Consider the following 19,566-nt stretch of genomic DNA (forward strand, 5'->3'; position numbering starts at 1 on the left):
TTTGTGGCACCTGTAGTTACATCAAATCATCCCTGGCTCCCTGATGGGTTGGGGTTTTTGGAAGAGGCTCAAAGCAGAGAGTCTCCTATGGAGGTCACCAATGCTTGATTCACTGTAGGTGACATTGAGGAAAGTGGGCAAGGTGACACATCCCTCCCAGATCCCTTCCCTCAGGAGGTTGTTGAGTTTTGGGAAGCACTTACCTGTCTGCTGGGGTCACTCGAGGGGGACAGCAGAGGTGTTCCTGATGTGCAAGGTCACAGCAGCTCATAGCAGTGCTGCGATGGAGCTGTTTGTTTGTTCTGGCATTCAGGGAAAAACTCTTGGGACTGGGCTTTTCATTCCCATGTTGGGGAAGACAAAAGAGGGGTCTCAAAGTGAGCAAGACTCTAATGGGTCTGTCACAGTCCCACTACCCTCAGTCTCCTGGCAGCAGGTCTCACACTAGAGGAGCTTGTTGAATGTTTTCTCCTGGTTGATGGTGTGGAAAGGTGAGGCATCCCCTGGGAGTGATGGGTGAGATTACAGCCATGTCAGGGAGACACTGAGGGTCACAGGTCTTCTGCTCCTGGTCCTCATGTTTTTTGTCCTTTGATGAAGACATTTGGTCTGTGTCACACACTGCCAGAGCACAATAGGAGCAAATCTTGGGAGTGCATTGTTTGCAGAGGCATCTCTTCATGGGGGCAGGTTTAGTTGTCAGAGTGAGCGTTGTTGCAAGATGATGGAGGAGATGCTGGGAATGTCTCAGTCGTGGAAAAGAGGCCCCCAGTCATGCTGCTTCCATGGAACGTAGGTGAGTGATGAGACAGTCCTTACCCTTCAGGGCCTCCATCAACAGGTGTGTGCTCATTGCTCATCAGCAGACAGAGGTGGGCAGGAGCCGAGACTCACTGATGGATTCCCAGGGGAGATGCATGGATGGGGTGAAGGGTGGCCCAAACAGCAGCAGGCCCCCAGCTGTGGGACTTCAAGCATCACTGTCACAAGGGATGATCAAAAGCGGGTCCAGCTAAGTGCTAGGTGGGACCCCAAGAGTGGCAGAGGTCCCAGGCACTCAGGAGCCCTCCCAGCTCAGCTCAGCAGGTGCCCAGCACTGCATCCCTTCCCTGGGTGTGCGGGACCCGTGAAGCAAAGCCCCGAAGGTACAAAGTTCGCCAAACTTTATTGATACACTGCACAATCACAACCATCTCTTATTCTTGCCGAATTAGAAAAGGTTACAACTACAATGTAACATGCACAAATCTCAGGTAGTATAGCCACCCTTGGAATACAATGATTGACAGAAACTCAAGACCGGCCATCACAGCCGTCAGCAGGAGAGACCCAAGAGCCACACTGCCCCCACCCTGGGCACCCGGCCACCCCCCGGGCATCCAAACTGGATGAGCAGTGGTCACACACGGGTCTGCCACCTGGCAGAGCCGTGGCAGCACCAGCCTCAGACAGCCAACACGTTCCTCACAATGGCACGTTACATGGCACGAGAAAGTCGAATGCCGTCCCAGCAGGGTACAGGGGAGCTCACCCGACCCAGGGACAAGGATGGGATGGGGGCAGCCCTGGCACCAGGCCCGCCAGCCTCAGTGTGCGTCGTGGCATCTCGTCGCCGCCACTCTCCGATTTGCCGTGGCCTCTTGCCCTGTGACTCTGCAGCATTTCTGCTGTGGGGACAGAGAAATTTGGGGCTGACCAAGGAAAGGGCACGGGGTGGCAGTGGAGGGTGGTTGTGGGGCAGTGCGGACCAATAAAGGCATCAGGGCAAGGTGTCTCCTGCACCCACGGTATTTTGGAGCGGGCATGTGGGGAAGGATGTGCGTGTTGCCGTGCTGGCTGAAGACAGTGCCATCCCCACGTGATAAACATGCCCGGGGCCACGGGATAGGACCCAGATCGCTGACAGTGCCACCTTTCTTGGATGCCAGCTGAGAAGCAGAGCAGCACCGCAGGGACCGCAGGATGTGGACTCACCCAGTCAGTACTGGATCCCCGTCCACCAGGTAAGCCAGCGCCTCAGGCCAGCACTGGGGCAGCCCCTGCCTGGGGCCAGGGGTTTTTGTCAATCAGCCATGGTACGCGTTGAGCATCCAGGATGGGCGGGTGGGAGCATCCACTGAGATTTTGTAGCAGGTCCTGGGCAGCCCATTGAGAACAGGCATGAAGACGGGCAGGCCTGCATAGAGGACACAGTGGTGGCCCATCATGGCCTCTGGCTCCGGGTGGTTTTTCCATCTTGTGTGCTGAGGGCTGGCACCTCAGATTCCTTGCAGCCACAGAAAGAAGCAGGTTTGGGCAGCAGCAGAATTTGCATGGGGAAGACAGCATGTGCGTGGCCGTTGTTCTGAAGTCATCTCACTTACAGAGGGAGAAGGAAGGGACAAGGCACGGGGAGGTGCTGGGTCAGGACAAGGGACACTCTGTGTGCTTGCTCAGTGCCTTGCTGTAGTCGAGTCTCCCTGTCGCAGCAATAGGGTCTGGTGCCACATGTGACTTTTCAGGAGCAGGATGGGAGCGTCCATCCCCAGACTGTGGAACCAAAGCATTCCTGGGTGGCCTGGAGTGACAAGAAGGCTCAGGGCTGCCACAATGTACCAGGCAAGGGGGTCCATGTGCATGAGGCTATCAGGAGCACAATTCCATACGCAGGGAGATGACATGGCTACCACCACCATGGGTGGCAGCTCCCAGGGTGGCTAGAATAAGCAGAGGGGGTAGAGTCTGGGTGTGTCTATTTTGGTGTCACAGGCAAGTTGCAGCAGGGAGCATTGGAGCCATCCTTGTCCCTGCTGTGCCAGCACAGCAAATTGACAGAGCCCAGGCCACCTCCACAGGGTCAGACACATCAGACTTTCCTCAGGCAGGGACACGTGATGGGCATGAGACAAGGCAGAGTGAGGACATTGCAGCTCAGGGCCCCATGAGGGGCAGAGATGCAGACGGTCATGAACGTCAGAGCTGTAGCAAAAGGGCCTTGTCAGCTGGTGTTTTGATCTGTTGTTCAGAGCCTCTGCCCCACGCTGGTGATGCTGTGCTCTTGATGTGCAGGTTGGAAAGTGCTTGGTAAACAAGCCCAGAGAAATTTCCCCAAAAAGTGCTAGCAGAGCATCAAGGTGAGAGCCATGGGGCAGCCCCTGCCATCAGGAGGGCAGCAGCAGAATGGGCAGGGATCTGGAGCAAAGAGTGAGGGCCTGGCTGTCCGATGCAGCAAGAAGGCTCTAGTCTCTAGGAGGGCTGGTGGCAGTCCCCAGGGCTCACATTCCTGGGAGAGCAGCCTCGTGTCCTCAGGAAGGTGAGGGGGTTTTAGTGGGAAGCACAGGGGAAAGATGTCAGCTGGAATAAAGAGTAGTGGGAAGTGTGTGACCCTTGAAGGACAACTGGTTGTGTCGGATGACTCTCTCCCAAAGGGCCAGGGAGCATCCTGTCAGGAGCAGAGGCAGGTGATGGGGGTCCGGCGACATCGGGGTGCTTAGGGAGGAGCTTTGGCGACGAGAACTGACATTCAGGACCGAGAGGGCTGAAGGCAGAGCCAAGAGGCTTCAACCTTGGGGTCTTTTTGGGCATAGGCGGCTTAGTGAGATGACGAGACGGACATCCCGGTGAAGGCTCTGGGCGGCACCCGCCCCGACAGCTCCATGCCCACCGGCGTTGGAGATGAGGCAGCCACAGGGGGCACCGTCCGTGCCGGGCCACATTCCCGGGGCGATGGTGGCGGGTGACAGTCTGGTGGCACGTGGTGGGGTCTGTACAGTGTAACCGGCGGCGAGAACGATCCCGGCACGTGGGAGACGGGGCCATCCTCGGACGCTCGGCACCGCCGCCCGTCCTCCGGTGCATCGCCCGTCCGATGGAGAGGAGTCCCCGGGCGGCGCGGCGGCCGAGCCCGCGGCGTGGGAGAGGTGCGGCGAGGCCTCCCGGGACCCTCCGCTCCCTTATCAAAAGTCGAGAAGGAGGCGAGCAAGGAGGGTGGCCCAGAGGCAGAGGCCAGCAGCCACCCGGGACGCCGCGTTGCCGCCATCGTGCACTGCTCCGGGCCCTGTATGGAGGAGAGAGGAGAAAGACAAAGGAGAGTGTTAGGGCCAGTGCTGAGATGATGCGACAGCACAAAGAGAACCCACCTCCCCATTGTCCCTGAAGTTCCCCTTCACATCCCACCCCTAAGCTGACCAGGGTGTTGTGTTCCCCCTTGGAGGGGTGGTGGATTTGTCCATCATTTGGAGAGCATTGTCAGTGCTGAGGAGGAAGTGAGGAGGTTTGCAAACAGCTTGAGGAACCCTTAAGGCAGGCACAGTCCTTGTGTGAGGAGGAGGAGGAGGAGCATGCTCTGGGCAGGTCTTAGTCCAGCCCCACTGTGCTTGAAGTTGCCCTCCTTGGGGAGTCCTGATGCAGACAATCACGTGAGAGCCACCAGGACCAGAAGCCTTGGTGCTCTGGAGAGGCTCAACTTGTGACTGGTAACAAAGGATCGTTGGCTCAGGAAATGGCATTGTCCTGATGTGGATTCTCAGGTATGCAGGAGCATTTTGGGGTCACTGGGGGGTTCTTGGCAGGCAGATCAGGCAGGGTGGAGGCTGGTCATCTGATTACACTGCTGCAGTGGAGATTTGTTATTTGGTTTTTTTGGGGTTTTTTGTTAGGGCTGTTATTTGGGCCGCAGGGCACACAGGGGGCCAGTCAGGATGGGATGAGGACAGCTGGGCAGAGTGAGGGAAGCAGAGGCAGCCACCACACACTCTGCCACAGGGCCATGGGTCTGTCTGCACTCCCTATGGCCATGGAAAGGAATTTGGGGAAGTCACAGGTCTGAGTCCCAGTAGTGGCATTCTGAAAGGAAAGAAATAGAGAAATAAGTGCTCAGTTGTCTGTCATGTCCACTCAGGGCATGGATGAAGTTAATGGGATTCTTATGCATTTGTGAATATGCTCTCAGGCCTGCAGTCACCTGGAGTGGGTTCATCATAGAATCCCAGAATGGTTTGGGTTGGAAGGGATCTTAAAAACCATCTTGTCCCACTCCCTGCCATGGGCAGGGGCACCTTCCATTATCTCAGGTTGCTTAATGCCCTGTCCAACCTGGCCTTGGACACTTCCATGGATGGGGCAGTCCCAGCTTCTCTGAGCAACCTGTGCCAGGGCCTCACCACTCTCAAAGTGAAGAATTTTTTCCCAGTATCTAAACTCATCCTCTTTCAGTTTAAATCCATTCCCCCTTGTCCATGCCCTTATCAAAAGTGCTTTCCCAGCTCTCCTGTAGCCCCTTCCAACCCAAATCATTCTGTGATTCTATGAAATCATATCTAGTTACAATAATTTCCTCAGGATGGTGTTATTCCTTGTCTTTTTATCTACTGATTTTTTTGTGAGCATTTATCTTAATTCAGGAAGAGGCAAAGGAGAGTCTGAGATGTTAAATCCAAGCACTGCCAGAAGGTGAAGGAAATGATGGGAAGATTGAGTGATGAACAAGAAGCTGTGTCATGCCCATGCTCAAACAAAATTGATTATAAGAGCACATGATGATCCAAGAGGGGTAGAACTATGCCATAATCAGACATTTCCTCGCTGAATAGACCTTGTGATATGACAAGTGGAAACCCACATTTGTGAGGGGCAGGTAGAGCCTTTGCAGGTAGAATAGAGAGGGCTTCTTAGCTTGGTTTTCCTCAGACCTGTCACTGCTCCCTCTTCTTTGATTTTCACCCCTCAAACCAATGGCAGCAGCTCAGCACATCATCCAAAATCATAAAAATAGTGAAAATTTCTGCAGATTTAATACTAAATGCTGATTAGCCTTAAACTTTTATGTATTTACACCTGCGCAAACACTGCTAAATCAGTGCCTTTCTCTAGCATCTCTATAGATGTGGATTTTAATGTGTGACTAATTCTTATCACTATTTTCTAGTTCGCAGTTCTGCACTGGTTATTGGCTTTGATTTAATGACACTTTTAGAAATTTCACAATCTATCCTAAAGCAATTGCATTGTGGTTGAGCTGGAAAGCTCCCAAATAGATAAGTCACCTAATACAGAGAGGAAATAAAACTAAAAATGCTGGGTTCATTACTAAAAAAAATAAACATTTTGTCTTAAATTTATTCCTTTCTGTGGAAGAATGTATTCTGGTATCAGACAGCTTGGCCTTGTAAAGATTGTAAAGATACTGTACAGAAGAGACAAGAATAAAGATACAGGAACAAAATAAAGTAGTAATTAGATACAATCACAAAATCAGGGCAGATGGCTCATTTCATCACAGGCTGCCTGTGACTCCTGTGTGTTCTCTGAACTGCCACTCTCTATGGGAAAGGGACAGCTCCCACTGGGACAGGCAGAGAACTCAACCGAGGCTCCCTAGCCCTGCCAGCCCAGCAAATATTTTGGCTTTGCTTTGCTTGGGCACTGAGGTGTGAGTGCACCTGGACTCTGGCTGCCCCTACTCAGCTTATTTATTATTGCAGTTATTTATTATTGCTTGCTTTTAGTTTTCTTCCTCTTGATTTATTTTGTGTCCACTTTTCTGGCTATTTTCTTCCTTTCCTGGCTATTTCCTTCCTTCTCCTTGAGGCAACCTTAGATTTTTTGAGACCTTGATTTGAGTACAGATGGCAAGGCTGGGATTTAGTCTCTCCTAGGATCTTGAATATAAAGATCAGAAGGAATCAGTGGGTCTGTGGTGAATAGATTTTCTTAGCCTGTGTTGGAGACTCTTTCAACTCCAGTGTGAGCCATGGGAATAGCACAAATGCTTCCAGAGCTAAGCAGTCCCTTCACATGCACCAAAAAGTAGCTTTTACTTTCTTTTCCTGCCTTCTTTCTGTGCAGGACGGAAGTGTCATGCCTTCTACTCCACTTCTCCCAATCTGATGCAACATTCACCCTTCTCTAGGTGAGATACAGACACATGGAGATGAAGAATTTAGAATGTGTCTCTTGCTGCTTTTCATTTTCAGGACTCAGGAGAAACAGGAAGGGAATGTGCCCACACTCAGGGTGCTGCTGGAGCCTCTCCTTCCTAGAGACAACAGTTCCTCTCTGCTTCCCATGGACTGCAACAGCAGCTAATGGGGGAAAGCCTGTCCAATTCCTCATGTCTGAGAACAGGAATAACTGAAAGAGTCTGAGGGACCTGCTGGGGGGAAGCCTGTCCATTAGCTCATGTCTGAGACCAGAGGCATCTCGAGTAAGTCTTGGCAACCTCCCCAGGATGGGATTTTTCCTGATATTTTCTCTCAGGTAACTTCATAATCCTTCAAGGCCTGTCCCTGCTAATTGAAGGGGGGTTGGACTAAATGACCTTTAAAAGGTCCCTTCCAACTCAAATTATGATTCTAAGAAGACTCCAACAGGGATGTTCCCCCCTGTGACGGAACAGCCACCCAGCGCAGAGCAAGGAACAAAAAGTGGTGGCCTCCTGCACACAAAAATGAGACAGAAGTTGAGCAAGATCTAAGGCCTGCCACAGACACAGACCCTGGAACAGTGTGGTAGTGTGAGCACTGACTGTAGGTAAGCATTTTCTAGCATGGTGTAATAGATGGATTATTTACAGCATCGAATGGCAAAGTCGGCAATTGGCATTTCATGGAAAAGTTAAGGGAAAACACAGAGTAAGTACCAAACACAGGAAGACAACTGCACATGTGAAATACAGGGACCAAGTGGAAATAAAAGTGTGAAAAAGAAAAAAACCCACACGTATAGTAGGTAGAGAAGATAATAGGTGAAGGCAAAGTAACCCCACAGGATAACAGGGAATGTGCTGGGAAAAACCCTACCAAACAAAACAACTCAGTGAAGAGGAGGGAGTTGTTCCTCATCCCTTCACAGGAAGATGGAGAAGAAGAGAACACTGATAAGTACGGAGGAAAAAGAAGATATCCCACTTCAGTTCTGGCTTTATTCACCACACATGAAGTTCTTCCTCCTCACCTCCCAAGCTGCCCAAACCACAGCGCCATGGCACAAGCTCTGCCTCCCATGAAAGTGCTCCTATTTGAGATTCACAGCTAAATTTAGGCCAAGTTTATTAAAGACTAATTATTTACCTGTGTGTTGATATGATTAAAGCTTATCCCTGGGTGATGTGTCATGTTAATGATTGTCTAATAAAGCCTGGTTGAAGATTTCAAGCTGTGTTGGTGTCTTTGAAACATCTCACCAGCTCTGCAGCTGCAGAAGGTAAAGGTCGGTATGGACAGAGGGACACAGAGATCCACGAGTACCAGGCAGAAGAGGTGGAGCTGGAGAGCTTCGCTCTGCTCCAGATCCTCAGGATCTACGTCTTCTCCCCAAAAAATTGAATGCAGGAGGAACTCATGTGCAGACAGGCCAAGAGGGGCAGGTGCTCACAGGACATGGGCTAGATGGAATTTGGAGGCACAGCTGGGGCCAGGGGAGAGAGGGAAGGGCCAGGGAGCCTGGCATGAGCAACTCATGGTGCCAAGGTGACTCAAAGTCACCAGGAAAGCTGGGGTGATGGTGGGACTGACACAACACTGGCACCATGGCAGGCAGGCGTGACACAGCAACAGCACATGGGGGTTCCTTGGTGTGAAATGGAGCAGAAGGAGTTGTGACAGGGACACAAACTCAGGTCCGAGCTCTGGTGTCACTGATGGAGCTGGTGACCTCAAATAGAGGAACAAGAAAAATGGCTGAACTCAGCAAAGCCCAGCATGGTCCTCAGAGATGGAACACAACCTCAAATAATGCCATGTTAATTGGCTGACCTCAAGTAACCCCAATGACCTAAAGTAACCCCAAATAGTAACTGGTTGACCTCAAGTAACCCCACAATGACCCCAAGTAACCTCAAGTTGCTCTGGACAGAGCAAGTTTGACCTCTGGTAACCCCAAATATGAACTAGTTGACCTCAAGTAACCCCCCAATGACCTCTAGTAACCCCAATGACCTATAGTAACCCCAAATATTAACTGGTTGACCTCAAGCAATGACCTCAAGTAACCTCAAAGTGCTCTGCACAGAACACATTTGACCTCTAGTAACCCCAATGACCTATAGTAACCCCAAATAGTAACTGGTTGACCTCAAGTAACCTCAAAGTGCTCTGCCCAGAACAAGTTTGACCTCTATTAACCTCAGTGATCTACAGTAACCCCAAATGTTAGTTGGTTGCGCCAAAGTAACCCAATGATCTAAAGTAACCATAAAGTACTTTATGGAAAGTGAGTCTGTCCCAGGTAACCCCAAATGCTAATTAGTTGACCAAATAACCCAAATTAACCCCATGAGTTAGCCCTTTCCCGCTCTCCTGGAGCCCCTTTAGGCACTGGGAGGGAGTCAAGTCTCCCCAGATCCTTCTCTCCTCCAGGTGAACACTCCCAGCTCTCCCAGCCTGGCTCCAGAGAAGAGTTGCCATTTCCGAGGGGTGTTTGGAGCAGAAGATGCTGAGGGAATGGATGGCTCAGCCCAGAGTCAAGGCCCCATGCACTAGCACAGCCAGCCCCAGCACCAGGCACCTGATTGACATCTGCCCTGATCCCACCCAGAATATCCACACAGCATAATCCACTCAGTTAACACGAAAAAATAATTTTATTGTTGACCAGAGAGAACGGAAGCCTTTGTAACTCCCCACCCAACAGTGTTCTGTCCCCTCCACTGCTTCCAGCCGGGCTGGCTGTGCCACCAGGGCACAGCAATGTGTGACCACCAATCCCTGAGCTGTCCAACAGCACATTCCTGAAAGCAAAATACAGCTGGGGATTTCAATTCCCAGACTCTCTGGCAGCAACTACGGAGCTTACATAGCTCAGCCTTTTTGTGGGCTATTAATAATGGCAGGTGGCAACTTGAAGAATGATGAAATGAGGTGTGAGCTGCTCCCTTGACCTGAAAAGCATTGCTGGTGGCAGACACAAAAGAGCAGTTGGACAGATTTGCCTGCCCTTCGAAGTTCCTGTAATGCACAAAAGTAGATGTGGGGTAATTACTTTCTCTCCTGTACAAAAGACCTGGTTCAGATATTTATACTCCCTGAATACACACTGCCACCTTCTCCTCTCCTTACTAATTTCCACTCCTAATATCTCCTAGCTTTGTCAGATTACTGGTTTGTGCACACAAATAAACACAGAAAATCACTGCAATCACAGACACTCCACAGCAATAGGTAAACAGGGCAAAGATGCTATTTCTTACTTTTTGTTTGTTTGTTTGTTTGTTTTTTTGCATATGTTTTGCATTGATTCTCTTTTTGCAAAATTCAAATATTTGTAGTGAAGCTCTGGCGCAGGGTGTCCAGAAAAGCTGAGGCTGCCCCCCTGGATCCCTGGAAGTGTCCAAGGCCAGGTTGCATGGGGCTTGGAGCACCCTGGGATAGTGGAAGGTGTCCCTGTCCATGGCAGGGGGTGGAACTGGATGAACTTTAAGGTCCCTTCCAGCCCAAACCATTCTGTGATTCTATTACTTGTGTTTTAAGTGTTTTAAGTCAAGCAGTCTTTAAATATTGAATCAGGGCTCTTATTCTTAAAGACATAATTGCTTTCCCTTGCTTTTATGTATTTAGTCTGAAGCTGCTGATTCTTAAGAGAGTGCACAATAAAGCATGAAAAGATTTTATCTCTCCATAGAATAATTGGTTTAAATCACATCTAACACTTGGTATTTTAACTTATTTTCAGTTAACTCACCCAATCATCAATCAAAAAGATTACATACTAGAAACGAGACCCTGAACGTTGGAAAAATGCAGATGGCATCTTTTGTAAAACATCTACATCTCTCTTTATTCCAATAGCTCTTCAATGGAAAAGGCCAATAAAAGATCCCAGAGCTCCCACTTTGGAATGGGGTCTTGGGGGAATTTCCCTTGGTGACTGAGGGACACACTCCATCTAAAAGAGATGTAAAGATCCAGGTTTGGGTGATTTTTTTCCCCCTATCTCCATATATAAATAGCAAGTACAAAATGCAATGTGCTTGCCAAAAAGTGAACCCAGACATCAAATCTTTAAATAAAAGAATTAGCAGATTTCCAACCACTTGTGCTCCTCTCCCCTTTGGCAAAGGCTGGTAGAGACTGTCCAAGAAACACCACGCACATACCCAAATAGAAGCTCTCCACAGAGCCCATCTTCTCCACTCTCCCCTGTGTTTCCAAGAAGCTGCAGTTTTGACAGACAAGCTGTTGAATTTCACAACATGTTCACAAAATGAAAAAAGCGCAATCCTTGAGGAGGGATGGAATCCCACCTGCTCAAATTCCTTTTTGAGCTCACTCCATGGCCTGCTTGCTCCAGTGTGCTTCACTCAATACACTCTTGAAAGATGGGAGGGGGGAATAGAATATGAATGTTTGCCTTTTTCTCCATTAAAAGTTATGAAATTAAAATAGCTTTAGGTATCCTGAGTGTTCACACAGCAATATCCAAAGGATGTGCCAATATCCTTTCAAAGACAAATTTAGGCTTCAGTGTTGGTGCAGCTAAATACCCACAAGAAAACAAATGGAACATTTTAACTTTTCCTTCCTAATGCTTTTTCTTGCTGTCTCACTAGTAAATGTTTTCCTAATCTTCCTTTTATAAAATAAGGATTAAAGGAATATCAGTATTCTGCTGAACAGACCACTACTAACAGGAGCTGCTACAGGGCAGGGAGAGCCACAGGATTGGGCTCTACATCTCACTTTTTATGGATAATTTTTAATATCCCTGTTTTGCCATCTATGCAATCACCTCTAATGTACTTCACTTCAGCCTGCTGGACGTGTTTGTGGGATTAATTTATTAAAACAAGGTGAAATTTTGTTTTCTCTGCATGTTGGCATCAATTAATAACGGTTGTGAGAGGATTGCTGTGCTGTCACAGGAGGAATGTGTAAAGAGCAACACTATCTGCTGAGAGAAGGAAAAATGCCTGAAAACAGATGTTGTCAAATAAAAGATAACCACGTAATAGCTTGGAACAAAACCAAAAATCCCTAATCTAGTCCCCTTCTGAGTAGAGGGAGTTACCTCCACTGCAACTTTTTCTTTAGTCTGGTTTCAAGTCATGGAAAAAAGACTTAGGTGATGTTATTTTGTCTCACATCAGAGAAAGAACAAGTGAAAGAGTGCCAGCAGGACAGGAAAACAAACAAAAAATGGATATTGGGAAAATTTGATTGGAAATTTAATGTACTTGTTTATGTACTAAATATCATAAATACAGTATTTACTATATACAGTCACAGAATCATCAAGGTTGGAAGAAACCTTTAAGAGCATCAAATCCAACCATCAATTCAGCACTGCCACTCTAACTCCTATACCCCTAAAACATATATATATAAAATACCTCATATACATTGTAAGTTATATATTGTACTATGTAAAAACTAAGAATGTATACTAGATATTCTATAATTTATATACGATGAGTATAATATATAATATATAATAAAAATAATGTGCTTATATATAATAATATATGTCAACAATACACTATTATTAAATATATGAATAGCAGTTGTTTTCATATCTATATATATTTATTATTGATATATTATTATTAATAATATGTGCTACATTATATTTGTATCATATTGTATTATATATAGTCTATTATACTCTGCTGTACGATACTGGATATTGGGAAAATTTCTTCACCAAAAAGGTAAAACAGAAGAGACCAGAATCGGGCAGTGGAGAGGGAACAGAACCCAGAGCTTGGACCCAAAGAGAAGAAATCAGGCCAGGGCAGAGGAGAACTGGTTAGAATAGAAACGCCTGGACCAGCCTCTGCCCAAATACAACCCTACAGAACACAACAGAACATAGTGGAGCAGAAAACATCTCCAGCTGGTAGTGGGCCAGCCAGCCTCGCTACCAAAACCAAAGACATGCCCTCTCCCACCACCCCAAAACACCAAGCACCCCCCAGGTCCCCCCAACAGCGCAAAGCCTTGCTCCCACTGTCCTCCCATCCAAAGTCCAAGCTGGTGTGGAAACTCTTCTCCTTCTCAACAGCCTGCTACCTGACTCCCATCCTCTCCCTCCTGCTGGGGGAAGGCAGGCTCCTGCTGTCCACCCTTGGATCGTGACAGCTCTCTCGGCTTGTCAGAATGCCAAAGGGACATTCCACAGGTACACACCACCTTCCTCAGCGACAGCTGTCCTTGATGACACCATTCCTCAAACACCTTCCTGCCCTGGCCACCTGAATCACCCAGGCTGATGTCACCTATCCTGCTATTGCCAGTACAACGTGATCACTGCTGGCAGTCCTGCCAGTAGCAAACAAGGGAAACCCCACACCGTGCACCCAGAGCGTGTTCTCACCTGTCCCAGGCTCCCTCCTCATCCCTGTGCTCCAGCAACACCAGGGCTCAGCCGACTGTGGGCAACTGTGCTGTGCACCCAGTGTTGGGCTGACACAGATCTCATTCTCTGAGCATCCTCTGGCAGGACCTCACTGTTCGGGGTTTGTGCTGTTTGGCACCTCAATGCACCAGGAACACCAAATACAGCCAGCTCTGCTCCATGACTCCACCACTGACCGTCTAGCAGTCTCCTTCTCTTCATCCTCCTCATCATGCTCTTCAAACTCCTCTTCATCCTCATCCTCCTCCTCCTCTTCATCATCCTCCTCCTCTCCAAATGCCTCCTCTTCACTCTCCTTCTCTTATTCCTCCTTGTCACCTCACCTTACTGCAGAAAACCGGCACCTACCATAGAGGATGATGCTGGCGTTGGTGTTGCCCAGCTGGTTCGTGGCCACGCACGTGTAGTTGCCGTAGTCCTTCTCCGAGACGTTGAAGAAGGTCAGCGTGGACAGGCGGCCCTTGCTCTCGATGCGCACTCCCTCCAGCCCGTTTGCTAACCTGCAGAGAAACACGATAGCAGTGCTGGGAGAGAGGGGCTGGGGCTCTGGGGTGAATCTTACCCCTCCCTGGGCACTCCTTTGCTTCCCACCAGCCAAGCCACTATGCACCCACATCTTCCCCCACTGGACTTGTGCATCCCAGTTGAAGACAAACTCTTCATTCCACTCTCCATCCCATAACCCAGCCTGACCCCTGTGTCCCCCAGCCACCATCCCTGGGAGAAACAACTCTGGGGTTTCCTCAGCTGTTAGCTGAGCACCCACCAAAACGAGTTGATCCCAGTCTTTTTCCACATGACGGCCTCAGGCACTGTCACCTCTCTACCTCCTCACCTTGTCCCCCCAAGGCTGTGGCTACCCTCCCATCCTCCACCCCCTCTGCAGCCCCTCACCTGGTGTCCTCCTTGAACCACTGAAACTCCGCCACGGGGACAGCCGAAGCCTCGCACTGCAGGATGCCCTTCTGGCCCACCGAGGCGCCCGTGTTCTTGGCATTGGAGATGTACGGCGGGTCTGCAGAGACATCTTGCTGTGTCACACTGGGCCACATGCACCCACCCCCCACCATTCCCCTGTGTCCTGCACTCACAGTTGACGGTGACTTTGACTTTCCGCACGTCCGGGACGGCCACGTCGTTGACGGCGCTGCATTCGTACTCCCCGGACTGCTCCCGTGTGATGCCCGTGATCTCCAGGTACTCGTCCTCACTCACAAAGGTCTGCCCTGGGGGATGTGCTGAACGTGTGGCACCGTCACCCATGAACACCAACACCAGGAACTTCCCTGTGCCCCTGCCCCGACACCCCCTGCCTGGGCATCTGGCATCCCCTTCACCCAGGAAGCACTTGACAAGCACCCTCAGCCCCATCCCAGGCCACACCAAAATGTCAGCACCTCTGACTGTGAGTCACCTTAATGCCACCCTGACCGCCTCTACGGAACAACCATGCATCCCATACAGGCCAGGGTGGCCACTCCTCAGACCCAGGCAGTTCTTCCACCAGGCAAGGGCTCACCTTTCCCAGAGAGGTGCCGCCACGTGACGGTGGGCTCCGGTCTCCCAAAGGCCAGGCACATGAGGGTCACGCTGCTGCCCTCATTCACGGTGATGTCCGACGAGATGTTGACAATCTGGGGGGGCACTGCAAGACATAAAGGCCACCAAAGGCACCATCAGCACACCAGCTTGCCAGGCGCAGCTGAGAGGCCCCAACCATGAGACCTGTCACATCGTATGACCCTGGTGTCCCCTCCATTGCCCTGTCCAGTCAGCAATTCCACATCTCCAAACCAGGATCTTGGACTGGAGCCAAGCATGGATCTGGGGTGTGGAGGGGTCCTCTCACTGTGCCAGCCCCCCCCCTCCATGGCCAAGACCCCGATAACCAGCTCTCGTTATGGCCTGCGACAAGGCTCATATTTTAGCATATTTATTAAAGCTGTTTAAATTACTGAGCGTCTGCTCCTTCAATACTGGCCAGGGTGATTTATATTACTCTATCCCCAGATACTCCATCTAATAAATAACTTGGCAATCTCCGTACCCATAAATATCCCTGGCCATGGCAAAAAGCAATTAAAGCTCACTTGCCGATGCTGCTTCCTGGCACTCTGGGCTGTCGGACACAACCCCCTAAAGGGTCTGCACCCCAGGGAGTAAATGAGGCCATATTTAACAACCCTCCCTAAGTGAAACACCATACCTGCAATGCCAGAAAGGACGCCCAGTGCCCCCTCCCCAAGCACACAGCACGCTGAAAGCCCAGGTCAAGTGGCATCTGATGCCCACCCCTTGCACCCAGGGCTCTCCCACAGCACTGGGGTTCCAGGATAACCACCTGAAAACCACTGTGGCCAGCACCAGCACTGCCTGCAAAGGAAAGAGGGGCTGTCTCCTTGCACCCCCAGGGAAGCTCTCCTCACACTCCCAGGGAGGTTCTCCTCTCTCCTGGCGTGGGAGAGGCGGCACAGAAGGATGAGCCATGGCAAAGATGCGGTGCGGGCTCTGCAGCCCTATGGGTTCTGCAAGGCAGTAAATTTCCCAGCAACTTGACACATTAATATAGAAGTACAGTCTGTTATAGCAGAGGGAGATTGTCTGAGTCCTTCAGGGGAAAGCAGCAATCCAAAAATGAAAAGTGTGTGCCGGCAACTGCTGGAAAACGTAGTTAACGCTCGGAGCAGAACTGGCCAACTCCGACAGCGCAGCCACAATGAGCTGCAGGAAGGCTGTAAATGGCCCTTCCTCACTCAGACAAGATAACACTAATCCATATTACCAGCATCCTTCCACCTCTCCCCTCCAGTAACAGCTCCTCAAACTGGCACCAGGAACATCTGAAAACTACAAGAACATCCAGGACAAAGGTTCCCATGACTGAAGCATTTTTCATCTGCTCCTGAGCCCTGCAAACCAGCCCTCCTTATGAGCAATTTTGGTCTGAGATGACATCACCATCGTTAGGGGATGCTGAGACCTTGGGATGCCACCCCTGCTCCAGATGGCAGCCTGTCATTTCCTTGCATGATTTTGCCTGCAGATGCTGGACTAGAGCAATGGTATGTGCTGCAGGGCATCAGCAAAATCACAGTCATCATTCTATCCTTGCCCTCCCAGACACCTCCAGTTCCTCCAAGGCTAACATCCCTTTCCTGTTCCCCGAGTCCCGAACCACAAGTACAAAATGAGATGCAGAAACTCGTGCTCTGGGCACAGATGTGAGCCTGTCCCCCTCCTGGGCACAGAAACACTTTCACTCCTATGGAAAAAATTACCACTACCCATAACCACTACAGTCCCAGTGCTCCCATTCGGAAAACCCCAAGCCATACAAACCCACGTATCAGCCTGAAAGCCCTTCCCTGAGCAAAGGATGCTGACACACACATGCCAGCAGGTCTCACAGTGGGGAATTGCATTTTCTGAACATCCAGAGGCCAGGGAAGCATGGCCGTGCTTCCACTGCCAGCCCTAATCCAATCAGGAATGTCCCTGTGAGCCAGCAGGGACATGCAGTGGAGGGACACCCATGGACAGCACGGGGACCCCACTGGGCAGCTCGATACCTGTGACTGTGATCGTTGCCTATGAGGTTACCAGGACTTGGAGAAGGACATCAAAGGACCTTGATTACATTTTTATAGATCCCACTGACTGGGCTGACAAGGATGGTGTCTCAAGGACACGGTGGCTTGCCATGGGAAGAGTGGGTGGAAACTAGGGCCACTTAGGGATGCAGGCAGGGCGAATTTGATGGCAAATATGACCTGTGAATAGAGCCAGACCACAGCCACACCCTGCCAATACCAGGAGACAGGGATGGCCAAGGCATGGCCGCGCTGACAAGCACATCCCACCAAAGCTGCCTTGTCTCAAGGTTGTGACAGCTTGGGATTGGTGCTGGGGGTGGAGTCCAAAGGCTCTCCCAACCCCCACAGATTTCTCTTGGTCCCCTCCCAGGTCAGGCGACCCTGTTAATGCCTTGTAGCCCTCCAGCATGACTGTGGGTGCTGTTCCTAGTCCTTTACCTGCTGAGAGCATCCTTTCCCTGAATTACCTTTGGTTCTCTACATTTCCCTCCCTCTGCTCTGTAGAGCTGCAGTGATAAAAACAGGGCAGAACACCATCTCTATCCCCTTTTATCCATAGTCCTTCCTTGCAGAAGTCTTCAACTATAAGCAAATTGAATAAAGAATAAATCCCGAGGAAGCGACGAGTGGCATGGTCTCACCGGAGCGACGAGTGGCGCACAGAGGGTTTCGTCAGCCCTGCGTAATATTAATCACAGGGAAGTTAATGCATAAGGTTTGGTAAGCCAAAAAATACATTTTCACTGTAATTTCTTGTTTGTTCGGAAAGCCAGTGAGAGAAATTGAATGTGAAAGCGATGCCACTAAATTCAATAACAATAAGCCCATGATTTATCTCCATCCTTTACCACTTGAGACCTACACTGCCTGATGCGCCAATCCACACTCTCTGTGGGACCTAGGCACATGCCAGTGTCTGCCACCACCTGTGGGGACTGTGAGGTGCCATCCCTCCCCTCACCTGACAGACTGGGCCCTACAGGGCTAGCCATGGGATCACACCTGGGTGACACTTCCCATCCTGTGCAACACTCAGGATATCTGCGGGATTCTCCCCAATATGTTCATCCCGCCACCTGCTCTGGGCACCAGTGGTGGCTTTGCCCTCATTGTCCCATCTGGGGACAAAAGCAACGCCAAAGCTCAGACCTGGTGAGCCACTACCAGACACCCAAGCATGAGGAGGGGCGGTCACTGCCCGCAGGGATGTCTCTTCCCCGCTAAACCATGTGGGGAGCAAACAGCACCTCGGGAATCGCTGCGTGACCGGTGGCTGCACATGACGGTGACGCACACCACCGTGTGCAGGCTGACTCATCCCCGGCCGCTCCGGAGCGCCGATCCCTACCGGAGCCACTCGCCGTTGTGGCCCTGGATTATTTTTAGCTGCCAGATCATTACTGCTGCACGCCTCGGAGCGGAGAGCCTGCATGAGCACAGTGGCTGACACATGCAACTGATGTCCCTCCTCCACATCATTAGCTTCTAATCCATTAAAAGAGATGTCTTCCTATGCTGCTGATAAGGGGAGATGACAGATAACTATGGGTTCTTCAAACTGCCAGGCAACAGCCACTGGTCCACCCCTACTTGGGGGACAGGTCCCCATAGGGACAGCAGAGAGGGACATCTCATCTTCTGAGCTCTGAAGCCTCCATGGACACTGTCACACCTACAGCACATTGTGTTTCTGCCCTGGCACCTCCCTTTCCATCCCCTCTCACACATCTCCTATCCTGGGGAGATGCAGCATTCATGCAGCTCCCTCACCTCTGCAGCTGCAGTGTCCAGCTGTGTCCTGTGACAGGTGATGCTGTCACCAGCAGGGAGAGGGACTGTCACCCTAGCAGGGGTCGGATGCCGGCAGGAGATGACACTGCCTCCGTTCCCAGCACCCCAGCTGCCTATAGCCCCAGGCATCTCCAGCTCTGCACAAGCCTCCCCGGCACAGGCAGGATGGGGCTGTCAGAGGTGTCACTGTGCAAGGTCTCATTAGCGTACAGAAAGTCAGCACAAAGGAGGCAAATATGCTGAAAACTCACATTTTGCCTGTACCTTCCATCTCCCTCACTGATGAGAAGCACAGCAGGGTGGCAACGGGGCCTCCTCCAGTCCCTGCGTGTCTGCTGAAGGCACCAGCAATGCGAGACCTTCCCTAGAACAGCTCCTGTCTGGGGCTGATGGCCTTAAATGGGGCACCTGAGAGCCAGCTCCTGGCTGGCAGATGGAAATGGACATTTTCCCTCTCTCCAGCTCATTGCTTTTGTGGTGCACGAGATACCTGCAAGGACACACAGGGTAACCCTGTGAAAATGCACCTCAGTGTTCCCACGGGGGAAGTGGCTGGGGCAAGGAGGTGACATCGAGAGTTTTGACAACATGTTGCTTCTCAGCAGCGATGATGATCATCTCTGATCGAACCATTCTGTTGACAGCCCAGTCTGAGAGGCTCATCAGAGATGATTTTATTGAGATAATGGATTAAGCACTTCTAAAAGCTACAGTTTGGTCAACAAAACGATTTTTGTCAAATTTCCCTGCCAAGCAAGCTGTGTGTCACGGCCTCACATTTTCTACAGGCACTCCATTTTGGTAATATCTTCCTTTTCCCTTTGCTTTAGGTCTTGAACACCCTCTTTTCACA

General features: G+C 50.5%; 1 protein-coding gene across 6 annotated transcripts in view; it reads right to left on the minus strand.

Moving 5' to 3' along the window:
- OPCML (opioid binding protein/cell adhesion molecule like) overlaps window positions 1-19,566 on the minus strand; it is a 297,413-nt gene that overhangs the window by 1,889 nt on the left and 275,958 nt on the right. For 4 of the 6 annotated variants that reach the window (XR_005259700.1, XR_005259699.1, XM_038161315.1 and 1 more), the window contains 5 exons: window positions 14,849-14,974; window positions 14,421-14,567; window positions 14,224-14,344; window positions 13,678-13,829; window positions 204-4,036 (listed from right to left, as the gene is read on the minus strand). Coding sequence is in view for 4 of the 6 variants with exons in the window: in XM_038161315.1 (XP_038017243.1) it covers window positions 3,936-4,036; window positions 13,678-13,829; window positions 14,224-14,344; window positions 14,421-14,567; window positions 14,849-14,974 (647 nt within the window). In the remaining 2 variants the exon portion in view is untranslated. Of the gene's footprint in view, window positions 1-203; window positions 4,037-13,677; window positions 13,830-14,223; window positions 14,345-14,420; window positions 14,568-14,848; window positions 14,975-19,566 lie in introns of those variants that run through there. The other 2 variants (XM_038161316.1, XM_038161314.1) reach the window with 1 other exon arrangement.

This window comes from Motacilla alba, chromosome 24 (genome assembly GCF_015832195.1).
Source record: "Motacilla alba alba isolate MOTALB_02 chromosome 24, Motacilla_alba_V1.0_pri, whole genome shotgun sequence".
NCBI lineage: Eukaryota > Metazoa > Chordata > Aves > Passeriformes > Motacillidae > Motacilla > Motacilla alba.